At 40.2% G+C, this 22,842-nt stretch overlaps 2 protein-coding genes across 2 annotated transcripts in view; one reads left to right on the top strand and one right to left on the bottom strand.

Moving 5' to 3' along the window:
* Positions 1-366: 366 nt before the first annotated feature.
* LOC109470066 (tigger transposable element-derived protein 6-like) lies at positions 367-2,077 on the top strand. Its single transcript, XM_019768845.1, has one exon. The coding sequence runs from the start codon at positions 761-763 to the stop codon at positions 2,075-2,077; it is 1,317 nt and encodes a 438-aa protein (XP_019624404.1). The 5' UTR covers positions 367-760.
* A 6,193-nt stretch (positions 2,078-8,270) lies between these two features.
* LOC109470067 overlaps positions 8,271-22,842 on the bottom strand; it is a 27,322-nt gene continuing 12,750 nt past the window's right edge. The window contains exons 13-25 of the mRNA XM_019768846.1: positions 22,532-22,745; positions 22,049-22,348; positions 21,468-21,643; positions 21,108-21,303; positions 20,546-20,692; positions 20,233-20,434; positions 19,696-19,854; positions 15,386-15,481; positions 14,863-15,006; positions 13,643-14,050; positions 11,006-11,842; positions 10,288-10,575; positions 8,271-9,924 (exon numbers count right to left, since the gene is read on the bottom strand). Of these exons, the coding sequence (XP_019624405.1) occupies positions 9,917-9,924; positions 10,288-10,575; positions 11,006-11,842; positions 13,643-14,050; positions 14,863-15,006; positions 15,386-15,481; positions 19,696-19,854; positions 20,233-20,434; positions 20,546-20,692; positions 21,108-21,303; positions 21,468-21,643; positions 22,049-22,348; positions 22,532-22,745 (3,175 nt within the window). The 3' untranslated portion in view covers positions 8,271-9,916. The remainder of the gene's footprint in view (positions 9,925-10,287; positions 10,576-11,005; positions 11,843-13,642; positions 14,051-14,862; positions 15,007-15,385; positions 15,482-19,695; positions 19,855-20,232; positions 20,435-20,545; positions 20,693-21,107; positions 21,304-21,467; positions 21,644-22,048; positions 22,349-22,531; positions 22,746-22,842) is intronic.

Here is a 22,842-nt window from a genome sequence, read left to right on the forward strand (position 1 = left end):
TACCGTTATACAAGGATATATGAGTAAATGCTTAAAGAAATAATAATTAAATCCTTACTAGGGTCACAATGATGAACATCAGGTGGTTCACGCGTATCGTTGAAAAGCAGAGAGTGAACAAAGATTCTGTCTTCGAAGACAGTCGTGCTACAAACTACTCATCGTAACTACATGTATGCTATTATAGTTCTTTAGTAGAATAAAAGAAGATAAACATTACGCTGTTATCAGTGCGATGTCATCAATGTCACATAGCCAAGTGGTTTTCAACTGCAACTTTCTAAAAGTTGGCAGGTCGATCCTACCACTACATATTACAGTTACAATATTGTGTTCCTTAAATGCAATAACTGTCAGTCCTGCAATAGTTAGTACAGTCGCAGCCAGTTAATTGCAAAACGCTTATAAGAAAAAGTCTGCTAATTGAAAAGAATTGTGAAAACCCAAACCGTTTCCCATTGGTACCATTGTTTATCGCGCCCCTTATTTGAAAAGCCAAGGTCGGCTAATTGAAAAGAAAATTGTCAAGTTTCAAGACATTTTCAACCAAAAATATCCCCCAAAAATCGCCAAAAACGGCAGGAATGCGCCGACAATTTCCTGTACAAAGACATCAAGCCGCCAAAGGGAACGAAGTTGTCTGTTATGCGCTACAAAGGAGGGCGGTTTCTATTGGAATTTACGTTGATAGCGCGGTCCGGCGGAGGGGCGCGCGTCGGCACGAGATAAAAGAGACGCGCGTGCCGTCAAAGGCGGCGTTATGCTTCCTTGTTCTTTTGTCATGTTTCTTCAAAGAATGTTTGATTTCTTAGACAACTCATTTTTTCTCAATAAAATCGCGTGTGTATCTGTGTGCTGTCTCATTACTGTTGAGTTCGTTTCGACTGCAACACGTTCGTTACCGACCAACATGCCTATCAACACGCCAGCGAAGAAGAGAGTGGACCTCACCATAGCCGACAAGGTCAAGGTGATCAAGCTTCTGGACAGTGTTCCAAAGCTGTCGCAGACGGAGGTGGGGAAGAGGTTCGGCTGCTCGACGGCGCAGGTATGCAGGATCAACAAGAACAGAGAGGAGATCATGCGACAGTGGGAGTGCAACAGCAACCCCAACAGGAAGAGAAAGAGAGAGGGCAAAAGCGGCGAGGTGGAAGAGGCCCTCATGCGCTGGTTTGTTAATGCCAGGGCCAAGAACGTTCCTCTCTCCGGTCCCATACTCATGGAGAAGGCCAGGCAGCTAGCGGAGTCCCTCGGAGACGAGAACTTCAAGCCTACCGACGGCTGGCTGGGGCGGTGGAAGCAGCGAAACGGCATCGCCTTCAAGCGAGGGCATGGTGAGAAGAAGGACGCGGACACTCAGTCTGCCGAGAACTGGGTTCGTGACGTCCTGCCGGGCATCCTTCAGGAGTACGACGAAGACGACATCTACAACTGCGATGAAACCGGCCTACTGTACCGAGCACTGCCAAGTGGAACTCTGGCGCAGAAGACAGAGACTGTCTCTGGCAGCAAGAAGGCCATGGACCGTATCAGCGTCATGTTTTGCTGTAACATGACCGGTACCGACAAGCTCACACCCCTGGTCATCGGACACAGCCGTAACCCCAGGTGCTTCAGGGGTCAGCGAGTCCCCCTGCCGTGGGAGTCGAACAAGAAGGCTTGGATGACGGCCGCCATCTTCAGAGAGTGGGTGCGGAAGATTGACGTCGAGATGGGAAGGCGCAGGAAGAAGATCGTGCTTCTCCTGGACAACTGCACGGCCCACCCGCACGACATCCCACTAGAGAACATCCGCCTTGTGTTCCTGCCGGCCAACACAACGTCTCTCATCCAACCACTGGACCAGGGCATCATTCGTAACTTCAAGGGCCTGTACAGAGCTCAGATGCTACGACGAGTCATCAGTGCCGTGGACAACGATGAAATCGACAACGCACAGAAGTTTGCCAAGACGACGACCGTCTTGGACGCCCTCTTCATGGTGAGAGAGGCCTGGAAGGGGGTGAAAGACGTCACGGTCCGTAACTGCTTCGGCAAAGTCAGTATTGATGAACTGCATTTTGTGAACTGCATGTGAACTGCATTTTAGATTTTCTTGTTTCCTTTAGATCTTAGATTTTATATGTGTCGTAAGTAACACTGAGTTTACATTTAAAACTTACAAGTTAAATGTGCCGCCAAAACTTACCGCAAGGAATGTCGGGATACCTACACCCAAGCTACCCACGCCATGTCCGCCATCTTTGCTTTGTTCTCCATTATGTGAAAGATGCCCACAGACTTGCAAGTTTTCCGTGTAATCTACGGACATCGTAAGCTATACATTTGTAAATATGGAAAGTAACAGTTTATTTTTACATTAGTTAGGATCATTTTCATGTGCTAGCTAGAAATTCTGAAATTGAAGACAAAAATGGAGCGATCTTTGTATGCGTTGTCGACTTGTAACGTTACACTACCATTTGTCTACGAGCGTGTATTGTACCCCACTCGATCAGAATCGACCCAAAACTTAATTTTTGTAACGTAAGAATATGTGTAGCTTGAAGATGTACATGTACATTTATCTGTAGCTTGTTTTCTACGTATCAAACAAAGCAGTGTTTATTTCTTTCTTTTACAAATGTATCTCGAGTAGAGCTAGAGCCGATCACTTAGTGAATCGCCTTCCTCGGTCGGTCGAATCGATTCGTTCTTCTTGTCTGTAGAAAACAACAACAAATACGTTGGAAAATTGTACACATGCGTATGATGACATTTGTATCGCAAATGGAAATTGTGACTGCTTGATTCGGCCGATACAGCACATGAGTTGTAACAAATCTTCAACGTAGTCGGTGCCGATTTTCTTCAACTCGTTCGAACCTGTAAAATGAAATAAATATACAGTTGTAGTTGTCGTAACGTTACATGGAATACTTTGTAAATATATAAGGGAAATTTCACAAGTAAATGTACAATGTACTACTGTAAATAAAGTTCACTTGTCATATCACTGTGTCTGTATTTCATTGTGTCACAATTTGCCTTTGTCCACCCCCACCGCCGACGTTTCACTCCATGGGTTGTCAGCCTCTTATAATCGGAAAGGCCGGGTAACTGAAAAAAATGCGCTGACAAATTGGCTTTTCAAATAAGCGGCTTCCACTGTACATGTAAGTGATTACCAAAACCACTGTGTGTTGTGCAATATCCAACGACTTGACTGTGCCGACCCTAACTTTCCTGGAGGTAATATAATAATGATAAATGATAAAGGACTAAACTGCTAGCATCTAAGAATGATAAATTCTAGAATAAGCAAAGAAAATATAAAAGTTTACTTTATAATATCTCCAGTCTCAATGACGAATAGCCGATCGAATAGTGTTGGCGGATACGTAATTGGAAGACGAGTTTTTGCTACCAGGGTTTGGTGTTGCATCAATATATTTTGTGTATAATAACAACATCGTCATTTAAGCGTGAAAGCAACATGTTGATTAATGTTCTTCTCCAGCTACATCAGTTGTACTTTAGTAAGTGTGCCGCAATGCCTGCCTATGCTCATGTCAGATCCGCTAATTGTAAATAACGCTGTTTAACATTTTGACTTAATATCATTTATATCTTTTTTGACATAACAACGGTAAAATGTGTTTCAACAAAATCCATTAGCCTTCATATTCATACAAGGCAAACATGATTTTTAAATCTGCCAACGTCACGTAAGTACTGTACAGTTAATGATGTTTGAGTCACAAGCTGTGTACCTCTTGTAACGTTGGAACTTTATATGAAATCTGTGCCTTACAAATATGTGGTACACAGTCTTTAATTCAATTCCATAAACATTCCTTTTGTAGATTGATGTTGAATTCAGTTAAAACCAATCACTGCATTTGCTCAATAATGTGATCGCATATCCCTCTTCGTAGTGTAAGATATTCGAATGACTGGGGTCTAATCTTACTTACCGTTACCTATAGATATAGGAGTAAATGCTGAAAGCGATCATTTTTTTTTAAATCCTTCACAATGATGAACATCAGGTGGCACAAACGTTACGTTTAAAGGCAGTTAGTAAACAAACGTTATGTGTCTAAAGGCAGACGTTCCATTTGTCTTAGGGCTCCAAACTGTTCCTTACACGTTCTTATCTTTTTTCAGTAAAACAGAAAAAAATTACGCTGTCTTAGTACGATGTCATCAATGTTACGATGTCATCAAGTGTTGTTGAACTGCAACTTCCTTAAAGTTTCTTGGTCAATCTTGCCTCTCCGTGTTACAGTTAAATTTTCTTAAATTCAATTTCTGATAGTCTACTCATGAGTAAGTGATTACGAAAATCATTGTGTTCCGTGCAATATCTAACGACTTGACATAGCAGATCCTAATTTTCCACGCTATATAATAGAAAAAAATATTAAAAGGAAAAGCATATATTCTAGAATAAGCAACACGATGGTCCGGTTGCTAGCCTTTTGTCCGCGTTGCTAAGGCTAAGTGCGCCTCCCACTCACCGCGGGGTGTCTCCCGCTCGCCTGTACCCAGGCACTTACACAAACAAACACTGCAAATATCTCTCAAAATAACGCATGATCGGAATATCATGTCGAGAAACAAAAGTAATGATTGAAAAGTAGACAGGTTCACTTTGTAAATAAGAAGAAGTAAAAACGTGACAGCAAATTGCAGCGTTCGAAAAGTCCTTCTTACGCTAGTGTTTAGTTCCGGCAACGTGTATCAATCGAACTTTGAACCTTGTGACCTTTCTAATAAGGATTTTTTTCCAATTTACGCGCTAAACATTAGTTGAGGTCCTAATCTATAATCTCACCAATAATTTTTTAATTCTATGGTATTAAACTCGATGTCTGCGAAATCTAAGATCATTTACGTAAATTTCGGGGTAGATTTCGGCCAAGATTGGGGTATAATTCCCGTGAGCCTCCATAGAACAACAAGAACGCGTCATCAAGATGGCGGCGGGACTGTGCCCTCTCGATTTTTGGTGTTTTCGTGAAAAAATCCTTATTAGATCAAAAGTTATGGGCCAAAATATTACATGTACCCTTTACTCAGAGCTTTCACGTGGAAGTAAGACTTTGTTTTCAGCTATAATCAGCTACGCCGGCGTCCCTCAAAGAGACTGATTATCGGGCTTCATTGTTCTCGAGTGCAGTTACATGCAAATCCTGTCCGGACCGCTATTGTTTTCCAAGCTTGAGATCGAGAGGCGCGGCAGTTTTAAAAGTGAGAATTGACCAAAAATCTGTTCCGACCAGAAGGTTGTGGGTTTTGGGCGGTCTAAAAATCTTGACGTCGTAGAAGGGATTGAAACGATGTTGCTAGTATCGCGGTTTAGAAATTACTCAAGTATCGCGGTTGGGGAAAAATTATGGGCAAGCTCACGGCACTAGATTTTAGCGAACACGGCTAGTGCTATTTTAAAAAAACGATAGACGATAAACAAGGACAAGAACAACAACAGCATTAAAAATACATGAAAACAAAAAGAAAATGTCGACAGTTTACGGGCAAGACCAAATATAAATCCAAAATAAATTGGGACTTCATGGGCAAAAAGTCCGTAATAGTGTCACGCACCGCGTGCCGTCGCCAGCAAGCTACCCTGCATGCCAAACTAGTATCGGGCCGTTAGCCTTTTTCCTTCGGCAGCCGAGAGCCCTTCGCCCGCCTGCCTAAATTACCGCTACGGGGGAGTTGAGCCCGATGGCCAGCCAAACTCCCCCGGGCTAGACTCCCCCGTAGCGGTAATTTACACCAGCGGGCCAAGGGCTTTTGCCGCCCGGACAGCGAGTTTGGATTCCAGGGTACCAGCAAGCCCCTGCATGCACGCCAAGTTTTTTCAATTTTGGGGCGCCCGTGGACCAGCTTACAGCCAAGCCCGGCGTCATCGCCCGCCCTTGGATAGGGGTAAATACCATCCAGGACGCAATCAAGAAAGACATACAGACACCATAGCTTTCGATTCTAACGTTTGATCGTATTTTTGGCGCAAATGTTGACTCGAATGCTTTCAAAATTGTGGCGGCATTTTGTTCCTTTCTTTGACTATGCCTGCAAATTATTTGTTTCCGAATTTCCGTTCCGTCTTACAGCCGTAGCACACTAACGCTTTACATTTTGAAGTACACATGCCACTAAACTTTCGACTGAACCTTTACCTCGGAATATATCAAATTTATGTCGCATTTCTCGTAGCCGTAAGTCGTTTGTAAAGCTGTAAGTGTAACTTCATGAGTATGTGTTTCCGGGCGGCCATTTTGTTTCTTTTCTGGACGCGCACGCTTGGATGACGCTGGCTTTAGTAAGTCTCATTTCTTTCGATATTGTCTCCTAGTTGCACAAGATGAACGCCTTGCTGTGTCTGTAGATTTATAGATATCTTCTAAGCCGTAATTATGAGCTAATATTCATAAAAGCCATAGTGTAAACAAGCCGTGAAAGTTCAAAGCGTAGCAGTGACGCCATTGCTTCATGCTAGCGCTTTTTCCTGCTTGCGGTATGTTTATGCACGGCATTTGTAAAAAAACAAATACTTTTTGTACAATAAATTTTTATTTTTTGATGACCACCAGTGTATTGTTTGTTACTGTACGAATTACGTGTACGTTGTGTTCAAGTTGTAGTCAAGAACTTGTGAGGCTTGATTTGCGATCGTAACGTTAACGTAACGAGCTTGTATAGTCCAGCAAGATTCGGGGAGGGGGTGGAAAGATCAAACACTTGCGGTGAAATCTTTAATAGCGATGGAATAGTGACTGCTTAAGTCCTAAAATTAACTGACATTTCACAAATCAGGAATTACAGTAAACCTAGAGGTAAAATTGAAGACACAGATGAAGGCCGGGGCATTGTTAAAACGTGCGAAGCGAAGAACAATAGGGGCGGAGACGAGGCACGCATATCAAAAGACAAGCTCGCGGGTAAATCTTGCTGGGCGAGGAGCGATCAAAACATTTCTTGTCCCCGCCTGCAAACCTGCGAACCAATCAGCTACTGTTGTCAATGGCTAAATGAATGATTGACAGTGAATATTCATGAGCAGCGTGTTAGGAAAAATTCGACCCGATTTGACCATCGTGCAACAAAACTACAAAGCTTGACGATTCTAGGATACCTCTTGATGATGAGCGACAAATTGAATAGTGTTGGCAAATACATGTACATAGATGGTACAATTTCTTTTGGATACCACTGTTTGGTTTTGCATCATTTTCTTTTTGGTATAATAGTAACAGCGTCGTCTTTATAAGCAATTACTTTATAAGCAATAAGTAATTCACTTTATGTTCACGGTAGCAAAATTTCACGGTCTGAGAAAAATGGACATGTTCACGGAACTATATGTTCACGGTGGTGACAGGTGCAGGAAAAAGAAAGTCCAGGAATTTTTTGTTAACTGTGATAATAAGTTCACTGTACAGAAGTGACAGTGAAAACAGTGAACTTATCAGTATAGTGAACAAATCAGGAATTACAGTATTGCTTTGGTTATGCTTTCTGTTCACCAGTTGTATTTTCATAAGTTTGCCAATACACGATAATGCTCATATCAGATTAGCTAATGATGAATAATGTTGTTAAACATATTGACTTGATACCATTTCATAACTTTTTTGATATAACAACGGTAAAATGTGTTTCTTTTATCATATCTTTATATTCTGTACCTGTATCGGTATAGCCGGTATAACCGCCCTTCGGCGTAACACACCAGCTTCGCAGGCACGCGGCGCGGCGGCAGCTAGCTATATCACACCGAACGGCTTGTTACACTCAATCTTTGCATATTTGATTGCAGGAGTTGTTTAAAGTTTTCTAGTGATGATGCCCCAACTGTGCTTGGTGGCAACGATTTCCAGTCTACGATAGTTCTGGGGAAATAGGAGTTTTTGAATACCTCGATTCTTGGTTGATAACTCTGATATTTGAAGGCATGACTGTTTCTTGTTCTTTTCTGGGCTGGTATCAAATACTTTGTGGTTGGTACGTCCACCAGTTTATTAGTCATTTTGAACATCATGCACAGTCTGGACATTCTACGTCTGTCTTCTAGCGACCCCCACTGTAGGTGTCTTTTCATTTCCGTTACACTAGCACCCCTTTGACAGTTGTTCGTGCGGAATCTTGCAGCTTGCTTCTGTACCCTTCCCAGTTTGTCTTTGTCTTTCTTTGTATATGGATTCCATACTGTCGCGGCATATCCATGTAAAGCTAAATCGTGTTTCAAATCTGCCGTCATTACTGAAGTACTATGAAGTACTGAAAGCACTGAAATTTTAAGTTGTAGACGTCTTGTAGAATGTGGTCTTTAAACCATTTTTTCTTACACACCTGTGTTACTTTGATGCAACGACAGTATCATGCTTAACTAAAAAATGTTCCTAAACATGCAATTACGTTATTCTTCAATGGTGCAAAACATTGAAATGGTACAGAACTGGGGTTACATTTTGCCCTACCGTTAGATACCGTATTTTAGGCCATTTGGCCCCAAAATTAAGAAATTGAACAATAAAAAAAATGAAGAGGGTGAGCAGAAGTGAAATAGTATTCCAATCCGTACCTCTGGTATGGACTAAGATGAAATTGATTGTCAACGAGAATTAATGCATTTTAATACATTGGATTAGCGTCTACATGTACCTACGAGGAAATGCTTATTTCAAATCTTTTTTATTTGTCTATGGTTGAGGAGACTATTTTCGTCAATTTACCAATATTCAGACCATACTTTTTTGTAATCCTCGGACCCTTATACTTATGAATGATTTTAAAATTCCCAATCTAAAAATTGTATTATAACTTCAAAGGATGATTGGTAGCGTAATCAAATTCTGCCTGATGATGGTGTCATCATTGCATTTAGACGACATTCATGTAATGCTTTGGCTGAAGAAATTCCAAATGGCTATTTTTCCGTCAGTCCCTAAGGAATACAACAAAGCAAAAAACAGTGTCTGTCTTCTTGGACCTACGATGGCAACAACAACAAATTATTCCACTATATAAGAACTAGTTGCAAGACAAGTTTAAGGAAAAATTACTAAGTTTGCTTGTCACGGCCTTGAAAGCCCCCATTTCTGTCTAGATAGAGTAATTTTTTTTCAAGTATCAAAATTAAATGTGTTTTATCACAATGCCAGTGTGTGTGTGTGTGTGTGTGTGTGTGTGTGTGTGTGTGTGAATCCTTGTATATCAAAACTATGAAAACTGTATTTTAGATTTTTCAAGTCGCATGCAACTAAAAAAAGGCCAGTTGTAAATTTCACATGCAATGGTATATAAAGAAAGAAATGGAATCTTACGTTGGTTAATTGAAGTATTACTAATTGGAAGTCTCTCAAAGACTCTGGCATCGAAAGCATACATATCTTAACAGTTCTTGTACAGCGTATGAAGAGTTTTCCTAACACACTCCTTTCAGCTTTTACATAAGGCCATGTTGATTTTATTGTATTGATAACATCATCTGGGAACCGCAAACTAGCGCGAGTGTGCAAATAAAACTGTTTGGCAAAAAACGTGCTTTTATTATGAAATCTACGCGGTCATGAATGTTGAATAAATGATTCTGGTATGCAAAACAGGTTACTCTTCAAATTCATGTCTTTGGTATTTTTTGTCGTTTTTTTTCACTTTGGCACTCGTAGAAAATGATATAGTTTCCAACATTGTTCCAACATACGGTATTATTTCCTCATTTTGCAACTTTTTTTTTACGACGGTATGGTTGAAAACATTTTTTTTGGGGGGGGGCGAAAATTAACGCGCGCGCGGATGCAATTCATATGAATCATAATCAAATCAACATGGCCTAAGAAGGAAAGTTAATCGCACCATCGATGTTGGGAAGATGGTCACCTCTCTCTGTCGACACTTCCATTGCAAACTGATTCCGCCTGGCTTAGGGGGCTAATAGGGAAAAGGAAGGTACTGTTAGTAAATTTAGAATTGATCATTGCGGAAAACCTGAGTTAACGGAACCATACAAGACTTATAGGCTACAATTGGATGATATACATGTCATGGTTACTATAATGGTAGATCATACGTGACAAATCCTACCTTCTTGTGTCGTATGTTTTCGCCAAATCCGTTTATTTACTTTACTTTTGAAATGATAAAGTACTGGATGAATAATTATTTACATTTATTACTATTTAAGCCTTTAAACATATATTATTCCTTATGCAAATCTGTTACTTATGATTATTAATACAACTACATGTATTATCATTTATACATTTGTAATGAAACTGAAATATAAATACTTACTGCCGATGCAGGTATAGGTGGCCTCGAGATACTTCGCTGTGCCAAAACAGGGCTCTCCAAACACGCTATTTGATGCCTGGACAGAGCAAGTGCGATGACCCTGGCAATATTCTCGGACCTTTGACAGACTGTTTGAACTTTCACAGTTTTGTGAGAGTAGGATACCTTTTTTACAGGTGCTACCGTCTTTACGACCGTACATGGCATGCTGTACTTGTATTTCCAGACCCGAGTCACAAGACAAGGACATTGTCTGATCTTCACAAACCAGAGCTGTACGCTGTGTACCTGTAAAATAGAGAACGGCTGAATGTACTGTTACGTCTGATTGTGTTTTCAAGTCTTGTTGATACCTTTGTCATAACTTTAAACAATCATAGTGTTTGAATGGTGTGGACTAATGTTTTGAGTCTTGGAAACTTGTCAGCTTATCACTAAGCTTAACTGCCATTAAAATGCGGTACCATAGCCGAATTGTACCTATTTACACCGTCATTACACTGTGCCTAACAGAATACTAGTCATTGTAGGCTCTTCTTTCATGCACAAAAACAAAGCACGCACAAAAAGGAACAAACGGTCATGCAAACAGACAAACACATAAATCTAACCATATAAATTGAAAAGTAAATTCGCCTTTAATCATCTTAATTCGCCGTTCACCTTAGTTTGTTTTTAGTTGTGATAAAAAAGGCTTATGTAAAAGACGGAATCTAACCTTGGCAAGCAGGTCTGCCAGCTGCATTCACCGTCTCCCCATGACGACAGGCCGTGCATCTTTCAGACCCCGCGGTGCTGGTGAATATTCCGTCAGGGCAGTTGGTGCACCCCGTAGACCTCGTTCCGCTGCTGTATTGTCCAGCAGGACAGGGCGTGCAGCTCGTTGACCTTACTGTATTGCTGTATCTTCCAGCAGGACAGTCCGTGCAGCCGTTTGATCCCGCATTGCTACTGTATTGTCCGGCAGGGCAGTCCCAACAGCGGTTTGACCCCGTTCTGCTATTGTATAGTCCGACAGAACAGTCCTTACAACCCGTGGATCTGGCTGCATCGCTGTACTTCCCGGCGGGACAGGCCTTACAACCCGTGGACCTTGTTGCGTCGCTGTATTGCCCAGCAGGACAGTCCTTACAACCCGTGGATCTGGCTGCATCGCTGTACTTCCCAACAGGACAGGCCTTACAACCGGTAGACTCGGGTGCATCGCTGTATTGTCCGGTAGGACAGTCCGTGCAGCCGTTTGACCCCGCTGTGTTACTGTATTGCCCGGCAGGACAGACCTTACAACCCGTGGATCCTACCACATCGCTGTATTTGCCAGCTGGACAGTCTAAACAGCTTGTAGACCCGCCGCCTGTGCTGTACGTCCCGGCTGGACACTTTTGACAGGACGCCGCTCCCGGAGCGCTGCTAAACTCCCCTGCTGCACACGGCACGCACATTGTCCTGTTGTCGTTACTGGCCGTTCCCGCTGGACAGATGTCTTCCCGCTCGTCCCCCAGCTTACACTCATGGCCGGGACGACATTGGTGGCAGGTGAAGGCACTGTTATTTCCTATACGAGAAAGTAGAATGCACCATGTAGTAAAAAAAAAAAAAAAAACAGTAACAGCAAATTGTGCAACATCACAGTTTTATAGGTCTTGACAGCGTTTTTGTATGTAAACAGTACACTAGCTAGTGCTGACATGCCATAATATAGTATTTACATTAACCAAATTGTTATGATCTGGAATCGTGTGACTGTGTGTGTATTTGTAAATAGCTGCCTGTGAATGAGTTCTAACCGGTTTCGCAAACAGCACTGCAAACTTATGGCATCGTTTCGGTATAAAGATAAGGACGCAAAAAAGTCAGGTTTTGGAGTTAATACGTCACGTTTATTTACGTCACGTATGGCAGTCACACGTAACGTATGGCATAATATATTGTCACGTTACGTAAATGTGGTTCTGCGATTCCCGTGTCCGGCAGGGTGCCAATGCGAAACTGTTTCACATAACCTACTCCAATGCCAAATGTACAATATCCAACGCTCAACCCTCGTCGGCAAAATATTCGGGCTCTAAGGACACACCCTAGATTTTACAACTCTTCCAGACAACGCTTAAACATCTCTTCTACTCCGTGGTAGTCCGTTCTACTCATTTTATGTCAACTCAAACATATTACTTTATCAGAACGTTTTTAAAGGTTCTTTTTATATATTTAATGTAATAGTGTCCTTGCATTGTCATCAAGCAATCATTGGGTCGGGAAGCGGACTTGCGCATAATTAAATCACTTAATATTGTACATATTTTGAAGTGTATGTTTATCTTCTTTATTGTATTCATATGTTTAGTGGTGGTGTCAAAATAGGTTCATAACTTGTGTGCTCCACCACTTCCTTCTGTATTCCGTTTTGTGTGTATGATCAATAGAATGAATTCCCGTGTCAAAATTACGTACGTAAAGTCCGTACGTGACATATGTCAAGTCATATGAGTCATATTTTTGGAGTCCGTACGTGACATATGTCAAGTCATACGCCACATATGGTAACAGGTACGCTTCATCCATACGTAACGTTCTGATACGCATTTATGGTCAAAATAACGTAGGGCGTGAAATAGTTTTGGGATCTATGTAACGTTTACGTAGAATATTTATGTTACGCTGCGTTAAGTGTTACGTTTCAATACACTCACATACACTCGCACGAAAATGCTACCGAGGAACCTCGCCCACTATCTTAGTTACCCATACCTATCCACTTAATACACAACCATTAACATTCACACAAAAAAGATATATGTGACTAAAACATGCCCATTTCAGCACAAAGAATAAAAAAAAACTGTGATTCTGCTGCAGAACCAAAAACAGCCACTATACATGACATTGACCACTGTCCACCAAAGGCCTGTTTACCGAAGACATGCTTACCGAATATTAACACCATCCAGTCAGGCCTTCTGATTTTATGCTGGCAACAGATATAGGATATAGCGAAGCACACACACACACACACACACACACACACACACACACACACACACACACACACACACACACAAACAGAGAGAGAGAGAGAGAGAGAGAGACAAACACACAGGCCCAAAACATCATTTTCCATTTTTCATATTGGTAAAAATTGAAAACCTAGCAAGCCCAGGGCAAAAGATACCGGAACAGAAATAATAAAGTACCGCCGCCAGGGGGACAAAAACGACAATGACCTTTGTCTTCCCAAGAACTTAAGCACTAAAGTTATACTGACCACAAATATATGGAACAAGACTACTAGATACAATGATGTACGCAACCAGTCTCAAAAATTCTAAAATGAAAACGTCGACATTTTCAAGCTTACCTGATGGAGAGGCTTGACAGATGAACTTCCTGTTGTCTCTGGTACACGGCCCATCGTTCCATTTGTTGTACGAGCCTTCTGGATTGTACTCGGCACAGTCCTCGTTACCATTATAGTTGTCGGGTTGTCCTTGACCCCAAGCTCTGAAGTCGCCCAGAGGAACGTTATCGTCCCACATCCAAACTCCCTCCTGGTGGTCATCAGTCAGTCCAAAAAGGAACAAAGCGTTGTTGTCGACGGCATTTTTCAGATGGATGAGGAAGTTGTTGGTTGCGTTGTCGCGGGGCATGGCAAGGGTTCCCCCGTCTGAAGAGCACCTTCTGACTGCACCGTCGTAGGTTTCAGTGTCGTTGAAGGCCTTGTAGCACAGTTGACTATGTTGATGGTAAACGTACCCGTCTGCGCAACCTATTTCAGAACGAAGAAAAGCTTGATTACCTAATACCCTCGTCATGTATTAGTTTGGTTTTTCAGAAATATGCCGCTTTATATGGTTTGACTTTTGCTGCATGGTATGTTATTCAAAGCATGTGAGTGGCTCCAAACAGTGCGAGTTTTTTTGTCGCACCAACTACCTAGGGATTAGAATGCGGTGGCGACAAATCGATTCTTCATGGTACCATCTGACCTTACAAACCCCCTCCCTTGGGGGACAAATGTTGACCTTTAAGGTGATCAGTGTCTGATGCCATATCTACACCTAATTGCTCCCATATTTGTGATGCCAAGCTTAGACAAGTCCCCTCTCTTTGTAGGGTCACAAACGTAAGATTACAACTGTCATGATAAACAGGATGGCATACATGTAGCTGGACTTTATTGAGTACTTCCTCTTGTTTGCTGCTTTTAGGTGACTCCATGTAATATAACATAAATTATATGCATTTTCCTTGAAAGATTGAGTACCAACGGACTTAAAAATGTCAAAGCTTTTCTAGAAAAGCAGATACCTGGTAAGCCGTTTTTTCAGCCAAGTTTCTGTTCTTCTGTAATATTTAAGCATTGTTTGTAATCGTGCCCTAAACATGTTTCTGACATGCCCCAAAATATTTTTGGCTCGTCACCATGGTAACAAACAGTGTAGCGGAAAGAAAGCTATTTGAGAGGTTGTAGGCCAAGTACTATTACTGTGCAAAATTTGAGCCAAATCGATCTTTTTTTACGCCTGACACCACTTTTTCATCCTTACAGACATTAGCTCGTGTTTTAACTTGACGAACCTTTAACAGCTTTCTGTCCAGGTCTGCATCCATCCACACAACGTCCGTCATGTTGATACTTGCAGGTGTCACAGTCTGTTGTAGCAGGTCCGGAGCAGGTCCTTTTATCTTCATTACTGACGTCTTTGCAAAGGCTGCTGCACTCTACAAACATTGAAATAGGCCTCCTTACTACAAATTTAGTGTTCGGTATACTAGTATGCTAAATATTCGTCATTGAGTTAGCTTGCAATATAAAAACATTGGATAAAATCAGAATATAGAAGTAGTACGAGTTAAGAACACTTTTGTTGTGAAAAATAATTGTAGTTAACTGATAACTTTAGAGAATAATGCAAATATGCAATCAATTCATGTGTACCTACATATTACATTTATTGAAAAAAGTTTTATGCCCAATTGAATCTTTAAAAAAAGTTCTACGAAATTGAATATTAATTTAATATTTTGATGAAATGTATTAATAATAACATGTTCTTATATATTAAACGAAATGACAATGAAAAACTAATATGAAATTTACCTTTACACACACCGTCTGCCTCAAAGTGTGTCAGAGGGCATTCCGTCACGCAGTCCACAACACCTTCAGGGCGGGTTTCTTCCATCCTTTTAATGCCTGAATAGAAACAGAAATATAGAATTAATACCTTTGCCAAAAATATTCCTTTTTTTTCGTAGCGTTTGTGTGCATTTATATATGGATTAGCACGTCAAGAATCTTAAGATCAAATGTCTGTAAGGATCAAACAATGGTGGCAGGGGTCAAAAAATCGATTTGGCTCAAACTTTGCACAATGACATTACTTGGCCCACTACCCCTCAAAATAGCTTTCTTTCCGGTCAACACCGATCGTTGCCATGGTAACGGGCCAAACAAGTTTCGGGGCCATTTCCCTTGATTTAGACATGTGAAAAACATGAAATTTGGCATAGTTTAGGGCACGATTACGAGCAAGTGCTTTAACATTATGGAAAAACAAAATGTGGGCCTAAAAGACCAAGTAATCCGCTATTCTAGAATAGCTTTGAAATTTTCAAAAAGTTCGTTTAAAGGACCTGGGCAACCCTAACACAATACAGTGTTTGAGGCTTATAAATAGCGTTATTTCTGCCCAACTTCGAAGTGCTGTAAGTCCAAAGATGGTGATTTTTTTTGCTTCATATTTGAATCATAGATACATAAACATATGTGCTATAAACTGCATGGTTGCAAACTTTGGGCACTTCTTTGGTTGTCACGTGGTTGTCCTTAGAAGTAGGTCAAATTTTGAATTTGAGGGAAAATATGATTTTTAGCCATGTTCAGGATACAATATCTACAAAAGAAAGAAAGCAATCTGATAAAGTCTTTTGCCCAAAGTAACACTATGTCTTGACTATTGAATTAATACCTGTGGAGGTTGGGTCTTGTGTCGTTGGTGTGTACTTGTCCCTAAAAGTAGGCCATATTTCGGACATGTACAGAAATTGACATATACGGCTATGTTTGAAGGTCTAGAAATAACAAAGTAGGATGTCATTTGAATTCAATCTTTGCAGGAAAGTTGATATATGTATTGTGTATCAAATGAATACTTGTGGAGGTTGGGGTCTTGTGTCGTTGGTGTTCACTTGTCCCTAAAAGTAGGCGATATTTTGGACATTTACAGAAATTGACATATACGGCTATGTTTGAAGGTCTATAAAGAACAAAGTTAGATGCTATTTCAATTCAAGCTTTGCGGGGAAGTTATATATATATAGTTATGTATATATATGTATAAATAACTGTCCGCGCCAACTTTTATGTCACCTAGCGTCTGAACGGCTGGTGGTAGAACGGCCAAACTTGGTAACTTTTCCTAAAATATTGTTGGCAACATATTTCTATCTTTGGAATAAGATAATCATTTCATGGCAACGGGTTTCTGACAGGCATTTTTAACTAAATTTAGTAATTTTTGTTTCAACAATAGAATTTTATGAGTTTTATGTCAAGTTACTCATGGTTTCTAATATAAATAACATCCTATGTAATCTTATGTTAATTTTATCATTCAATATGCATAATTTATGCTAATTTGATGGCGTCATGGGCCAAAATCCAAGATGGCGGACCATATCATTAGAACAGGTATATACATGTTATTCCCCTTAAAATTTCATCACCACTTCCATTTCTTTTTCAAGAAAGGTTTAAATGAAGGTCTTCAGTGTGTTTACAATGTATCTTAAGCTTTATCATGAAAAAATAAAAAACTATTTTTGAAAATTCAAGATTGATTCTCCAAGATGGCGGATATCTTAACCCAACCTAGACGGGGGGGGGGGGTAAAAGTGCCCGCGCCAATTTGATGTCACCTAACAATTCTCCATCATTNTATATATATATATATATATATATATATATATATATATATATATATATATAAACTTCCCCGCAAAAATTGAATTCAAATAGCATATAACTTTGTTCTTTATAAAGCTTCAAACATATCCGTATATGTCAATTTCTGTACATGTCCAAAATATGGCCTACTTTCAGGGACAAGTGCACACCAAAGACACAAGTATTCATTTGATACACAATACATATATGTACTTTCCTGCAAAGATTGAATTCAAATGACATCCTACTTTGCTATTTCTAGACCTTCAAACATAGCCGTATATGTCAATTTCTGTACATGTCCAAAATATGGCCTACTTTTAGGGACAAGTACACACTAACGACACAAGACCCCAACCTCCAAAATTATTCATTTAATAGACAAGACATAGTGTTACTTTCGGCAAAAGACTTTATCAGATTGCTTTTTTCTTTTGTAGATATTGTATCCTGAACATGGCTAAAAATCATATTTTCCCTCAAATTCAAAATTTGACCTACTTCTAAGGACAACCACGTGACAACCAAAGAAGTGCCCAAAGTTTGCAACCATGCATTTTATAGCACATATGTTTATGTATCTATGATTCAAATTTGAAGCAAAAAAATCACCATCTTTGGACTTACAGCACTTCAAAGTTGGGCAGAAATAACGCTTTTTTATGAGCCTCAAACACTGTATGGTGTTAGGGTTGCCCAGGTCCTTTAACCCTCAACAGAACACCTTCCTGGACTGATTAATCTGTACACCTGGGGTCCGCGCGGACCCCAGAACAGTTTTTTGCTAACTTTTAGAAATTATCAACATGCTACCAGCTCAATTGTTTTGCAAACTGATGTGGGAACCTCTTTGTCCACATTACATACAAAAACCATACATTTTAAACTTTTTCTATTTTTTGGTGAAGAAAAGAAGACAAGAAGAAATACCCGATTTTTAAACCCATTTCAGACTGAAGGGGCTTTTGAGGCCCAACTTTGATCTCAGATAGCGGCTAAACGGCTTGCGCTAGAAGTATCAAATTTGGAGACCTTTCCTAAAATGTCTCTGGAAAAAAGTTCATATTAGTTTAATACTAGTAACTTGATGTTTTTTTGTGTTGCCATGGCAACGGGTTTCTAGCAGGAAGTTTTTTTGAAAATAGAAGTAATTTTGGTTTAAACATAAAAATTTTCTGAGTTTTATATTAAATTACACTTCTTTTCCAACATTAATAACATCTTATACAATCAAATATAAGTTAAATCATTTCATATGCATAGAATATGCTAATTTGATGACGTCGTTGGTCAAAATCCAATATGGCGGACTATATTATTAGCTCTGACGTCATATGACGTCATAATTACACCAAAGTTATTAAAATTTAATTCTATTACTACACCAGTCTCTGAAAACTTGGTAGACATACGACGAGTGCATAAAAACATTAAAAAAACGGAAATAAGGTAATGTATAAGAACGCCAGTGTATCCATTATGATCGAAAGCCGGCTGGGGTCCGCGCGGACCCCAAAAGAAAATCAAATATATTTTTTTTTATAAATGGTAGAAACGGAGTTTTCTGCACTGTATTGAGAGACAACTTTGTGGGTGACAATTACCTATAATTTCAGAAAAAAATCTTTAGAAACAAGAAAGATATTACAGAATATATAGTGCTGGGGTCCGCGCGGACCCCAGGTGTACTGTTTAGGGTTAAACGAAAGTTTTGAAAATTTCAAAGCTATTCTAGAATAGCAGATTACTTGGTCTTTTAGGCCCATATTTTGTTTTTCCATAATGTTAAAGCACTTGCTCGTAATCGTGCCCTAAACTATGCCAAATTTCATGTTTTTCACATGTCTAAATCATTGGAAATGGCCCCGAAACTTGTTTGGCCCGTTTCCATGGCAACGATCGGTGTTGACCGGAAAGAAAGCTATTTTGAGGGGTTGTGGGCCAAGTAATATCATTGTGCAAAGTTTGAACCAAATCGATTTTTGACCCCTGCCACCATTGTTTGATCCTTACAGACATTCGCTCTTAAGATGGATTGTCATAAAACCTCGTAGGTCTGTAGGTCTTAATATGACCTAGAACTGACAAGATTTTGGCAGTTACGTGAAGGTGAACATCATTTAAAATCCATTCAAATCAAAACCTTATTTGCACATATCATGACGAAATACTAAACTAGCCTTCTCTCTAGCGATTAGACTGGAGAATATGACCAACTGTTAAAATCTATGATAAAATGGAATAAGGATATTATTTTCATTTTTTTTTTTTAGTCAAAATTATTAACATAGTTTGGCGAAGGAATACGGTATTGGTCCTGGTTATCTACTTTGTCGCTTAAAGCACGATACACTGTGGAAGTATTTGTTACTTTCTTGTTGAAATAGATAAAAAGTGAAGCGTGATATAGCAACTAGAAAAAAGAAAACATACCTCTCTTATGGTGTGTAGTACATACTCACATTTGCATGATGTTGTAGCTGTGTCAGATTCCATGTGCTGTGGACACTGCGAGACGCATTTGAAATCACCAGTGTGTCCCTCTCTGTAGGGGTAGGACACCTTCAGATGTTTACAGGCGATGCAGTCAGTCGGGGAGTTTGATCCACTTGTGCGGCATCCTGTGAATAGATAGAAAGACAAGATCATCCATTTAACTACAAAATATTTCTTTGATTACTAAGCTAATTAATTATGTCATTATTTCACCGCGACAAGCTAAGGCTCACCCCAATCGAAAAAAAAAACATTATAACAAAGAGGGGAAAACGCGTAAGATGAACCAAGTCGCTGAGGAAAAACAACAAAAGAAGCAAATTCCTTTGAAGTCTTTGTACACTACAAGGTAATTTTACATGAGGTGGATCCGTCGATTTGTTCTTTTGGAACCAAACATAACGCGAGCAACTATAATTAAACTACAATTAATAATAATGATTTTAATAAGACTACATAATTCTCTAAAATGGATAAAAAATCAAATATATAAACGAGGTCACCTTCACACTCCGAGTGACATTTTTGTTGACAGACCCCGTTGATCATCTCCGTCCCTTCCCGGCAGATGATGAAGTCCTTTGCCGGCTTGTCCAGCAGTGACAGTCCCATCACCTTGACAGGAGACTCCCCACTGCCGAAGGAATAGTACCGAAGGGACGCCACCTCGTTGAATTTAAAACTCAACCAGACGTGGGGACGTTCCTATCATTATTTGAGTAAAATATATTTATTAATGGCTTTTGTCCTAGAAAACGATCTTGTTTAAGCAGAAAAAGAATTCTGAGTTTCGTATTTATGTATACATGTGCATACCTCGTTGTCAGGCGTCTTGCCGTATTGAACTACTGTTGTCGTCTCTTCAACATCTTCAGTCACACAGACAAAGTACGACTGGTACAGGGTTGCCGAACCCAGACCGCCGGCGTCGTCATTCAGCTGGGTGGTCTGTAGCCGCAGTGCCTACATGTTTGTAAGCAAAAAAATAATATTGTCCCATTACAGTATCTTAAAAAATAGTAAGATTCTTATGAATCTTATGTAAACAACTGAATAAATAGGAATCTATATTTTTGGCTCAAATGCATAGAGGCTGGGTACACCTCAAATACACTACTGATAGTAGTTATAGTGATATCTAGAACAATTGACACAAAAATCACTGGCTCGGCCCATTAAGCATGTCTACTAAATGTCCAACCCAAACAATTAAACCTTTTCGTACATTTGGGAATAGCTGTTTTAGGGAAAGACCGTCGTTGCAACCCTTGGTCAATGAGATTAAAAAAAAAAAGAAGACAAATGCCACGTCAGTTTTCATGGCCGTAAAAATGTATATCTTATAAAACCTTGCAGAGTTAGAGTTTGTTCTGCTGACCTTATAAATTGCCACTCCCTCAGGTGAGATCTGTATGTATATCCAGGTCTCATGGTTTTGCGGGATGCTGGCAAACACAACAAATATGTCACCCTCTGATGCTGCAGTGAAGTGGATGCACTTTCCTCCATCGGTCGGATCAAAGCGATGTGCGTTGGACCATTGGATGCTACACGGTACGTCTCCCACTGTGTCACTGCAAAACAACAGCAGGGACTCACACACATAATCAGATTGACTCCACTAATCTTAATTGTATCACCTATGAATTATTAATATTTAAAGTTAAAGCAAAAAAATAATATTCATTTTGACACGACTTATTCCCTTATCATATTTGGTCTAGCGTTGATTACTTACCTTTTCTGGCTCAAGTGGTTGAGTAGTTGTTTGTACTCAGCTCTGGCGACGTCACGACCTTTAACCCACCCTGGCAAGTCTTTCAGTAGTGTAGCTGATGCATTAAAGTCGTCTTCCGTCACCGTGAAGACACCTGTTCCCTCATCATACGTCATGACAAGTCCCTGAAGGCTGACCTGCGGAATCGTCAAGTCATGTACAATTGCATTTGTAAAACTGCAGAGAAAGTTAATCTGTGTTGGTAGTAATCATAGTAAAATGTTGGACTTTGTTCCAATACAAAAATTACACAGAGATCGAATGTTTGACGATCACTGTCGCCTTCATCAGTATAATTTCTGACCAATCACTTTAAAACATTATCTCGCGAGAGTTGAGATATACAGACACGTGACATTAATCATATAAGACTTTACGGATACGTGATGTAAGCAATAGGTCAAAAGTACCAGGCAGTTTATATCGTCCACCGTCTCTGTGATGACTGGAGTGCCCTGATGAAGGCGACGGTGGTCGTTATAAATTTGATCTCTGAGTAATCCTTGTAATACACAATGTTCTGTATGTTCTGATTTCTTTACCTTTTTCGCCTGGACGTCGTTGCTTCCCCCGTTTTTGTAGCCATCATACAGATGTGGTACAGACCCTTTCCTGGTAGAGAACCACATGTGACGGAAGAACTTTATTGTCAGCGCGTCTTGGGCCCGAAGAATCCCCGGAATGTCGTACGGCATGTCAAACACGACCATAAACTCTTGTCCTCCGGTCATGTCTTCCCATGTGGGCACGCCGGTGTTGTCTTCCTGAAGGAACGCCAACATGGCGGTTTCACAACCTGCCTCTCCAGCGGGCAGGAGGAAGTCTGAACTCAGGATACGACCCTACAAGAATATATACATAAGGGTTATTTTCTGTGTATATATCTGCAATCACTGGACTTACTCTTGAAGTCTAAAAAAGAAAACAAACACATGTAAAATCATTGAGTGTTGAACTGAAGGCTTACAATCCAAAATGAGCTGTTTAGCTATACCAGGTGTAACGGTCAGTATTATTCTCCTTACCTCTTCTAGGTACACTGTAACAGCACGTTGAAGCGCCAGCCTCCTCTTGGCCATGCTGTCCTCAAGGTTTTTACGGTCTTTAAAATTACAATAACGGATCTCAGTGACCGTCACCGCTTCAGTCTTATTCTTAGTCCCCTTGTCATCATCACCAGGTTCTGTTGTCTCTTGTGTGTAGTACGTCCGACCTGTTTCCTTTTCTATTTGTAGATTCCTGAAAAATAACCAATAATAAGCTGTTATAAATCTAGTAAAATATCAATATACAATCAAACTACCCTGAGGCAAAATGTTGACTTCCGTTTTTAAAC

Source organism: Branchiostoma belcheri, unplaced genomic scaffold (genome assembly GCF_001625305.1).
Source record: "Branchiostoma belcheri isolate BF01 breed outbred unplaced genomic scaffold, Haploidv18h27 scaffold219, whole genome shotgun sequence".
Taxonomy (NCBI): domain Eukaryota; kingdom Metazoa; phylum Chordata; class Leptocardii; order Amphioxiformes; family Branchiostomatidae; genus Branchiostoma; species Branchiostoma belcheri.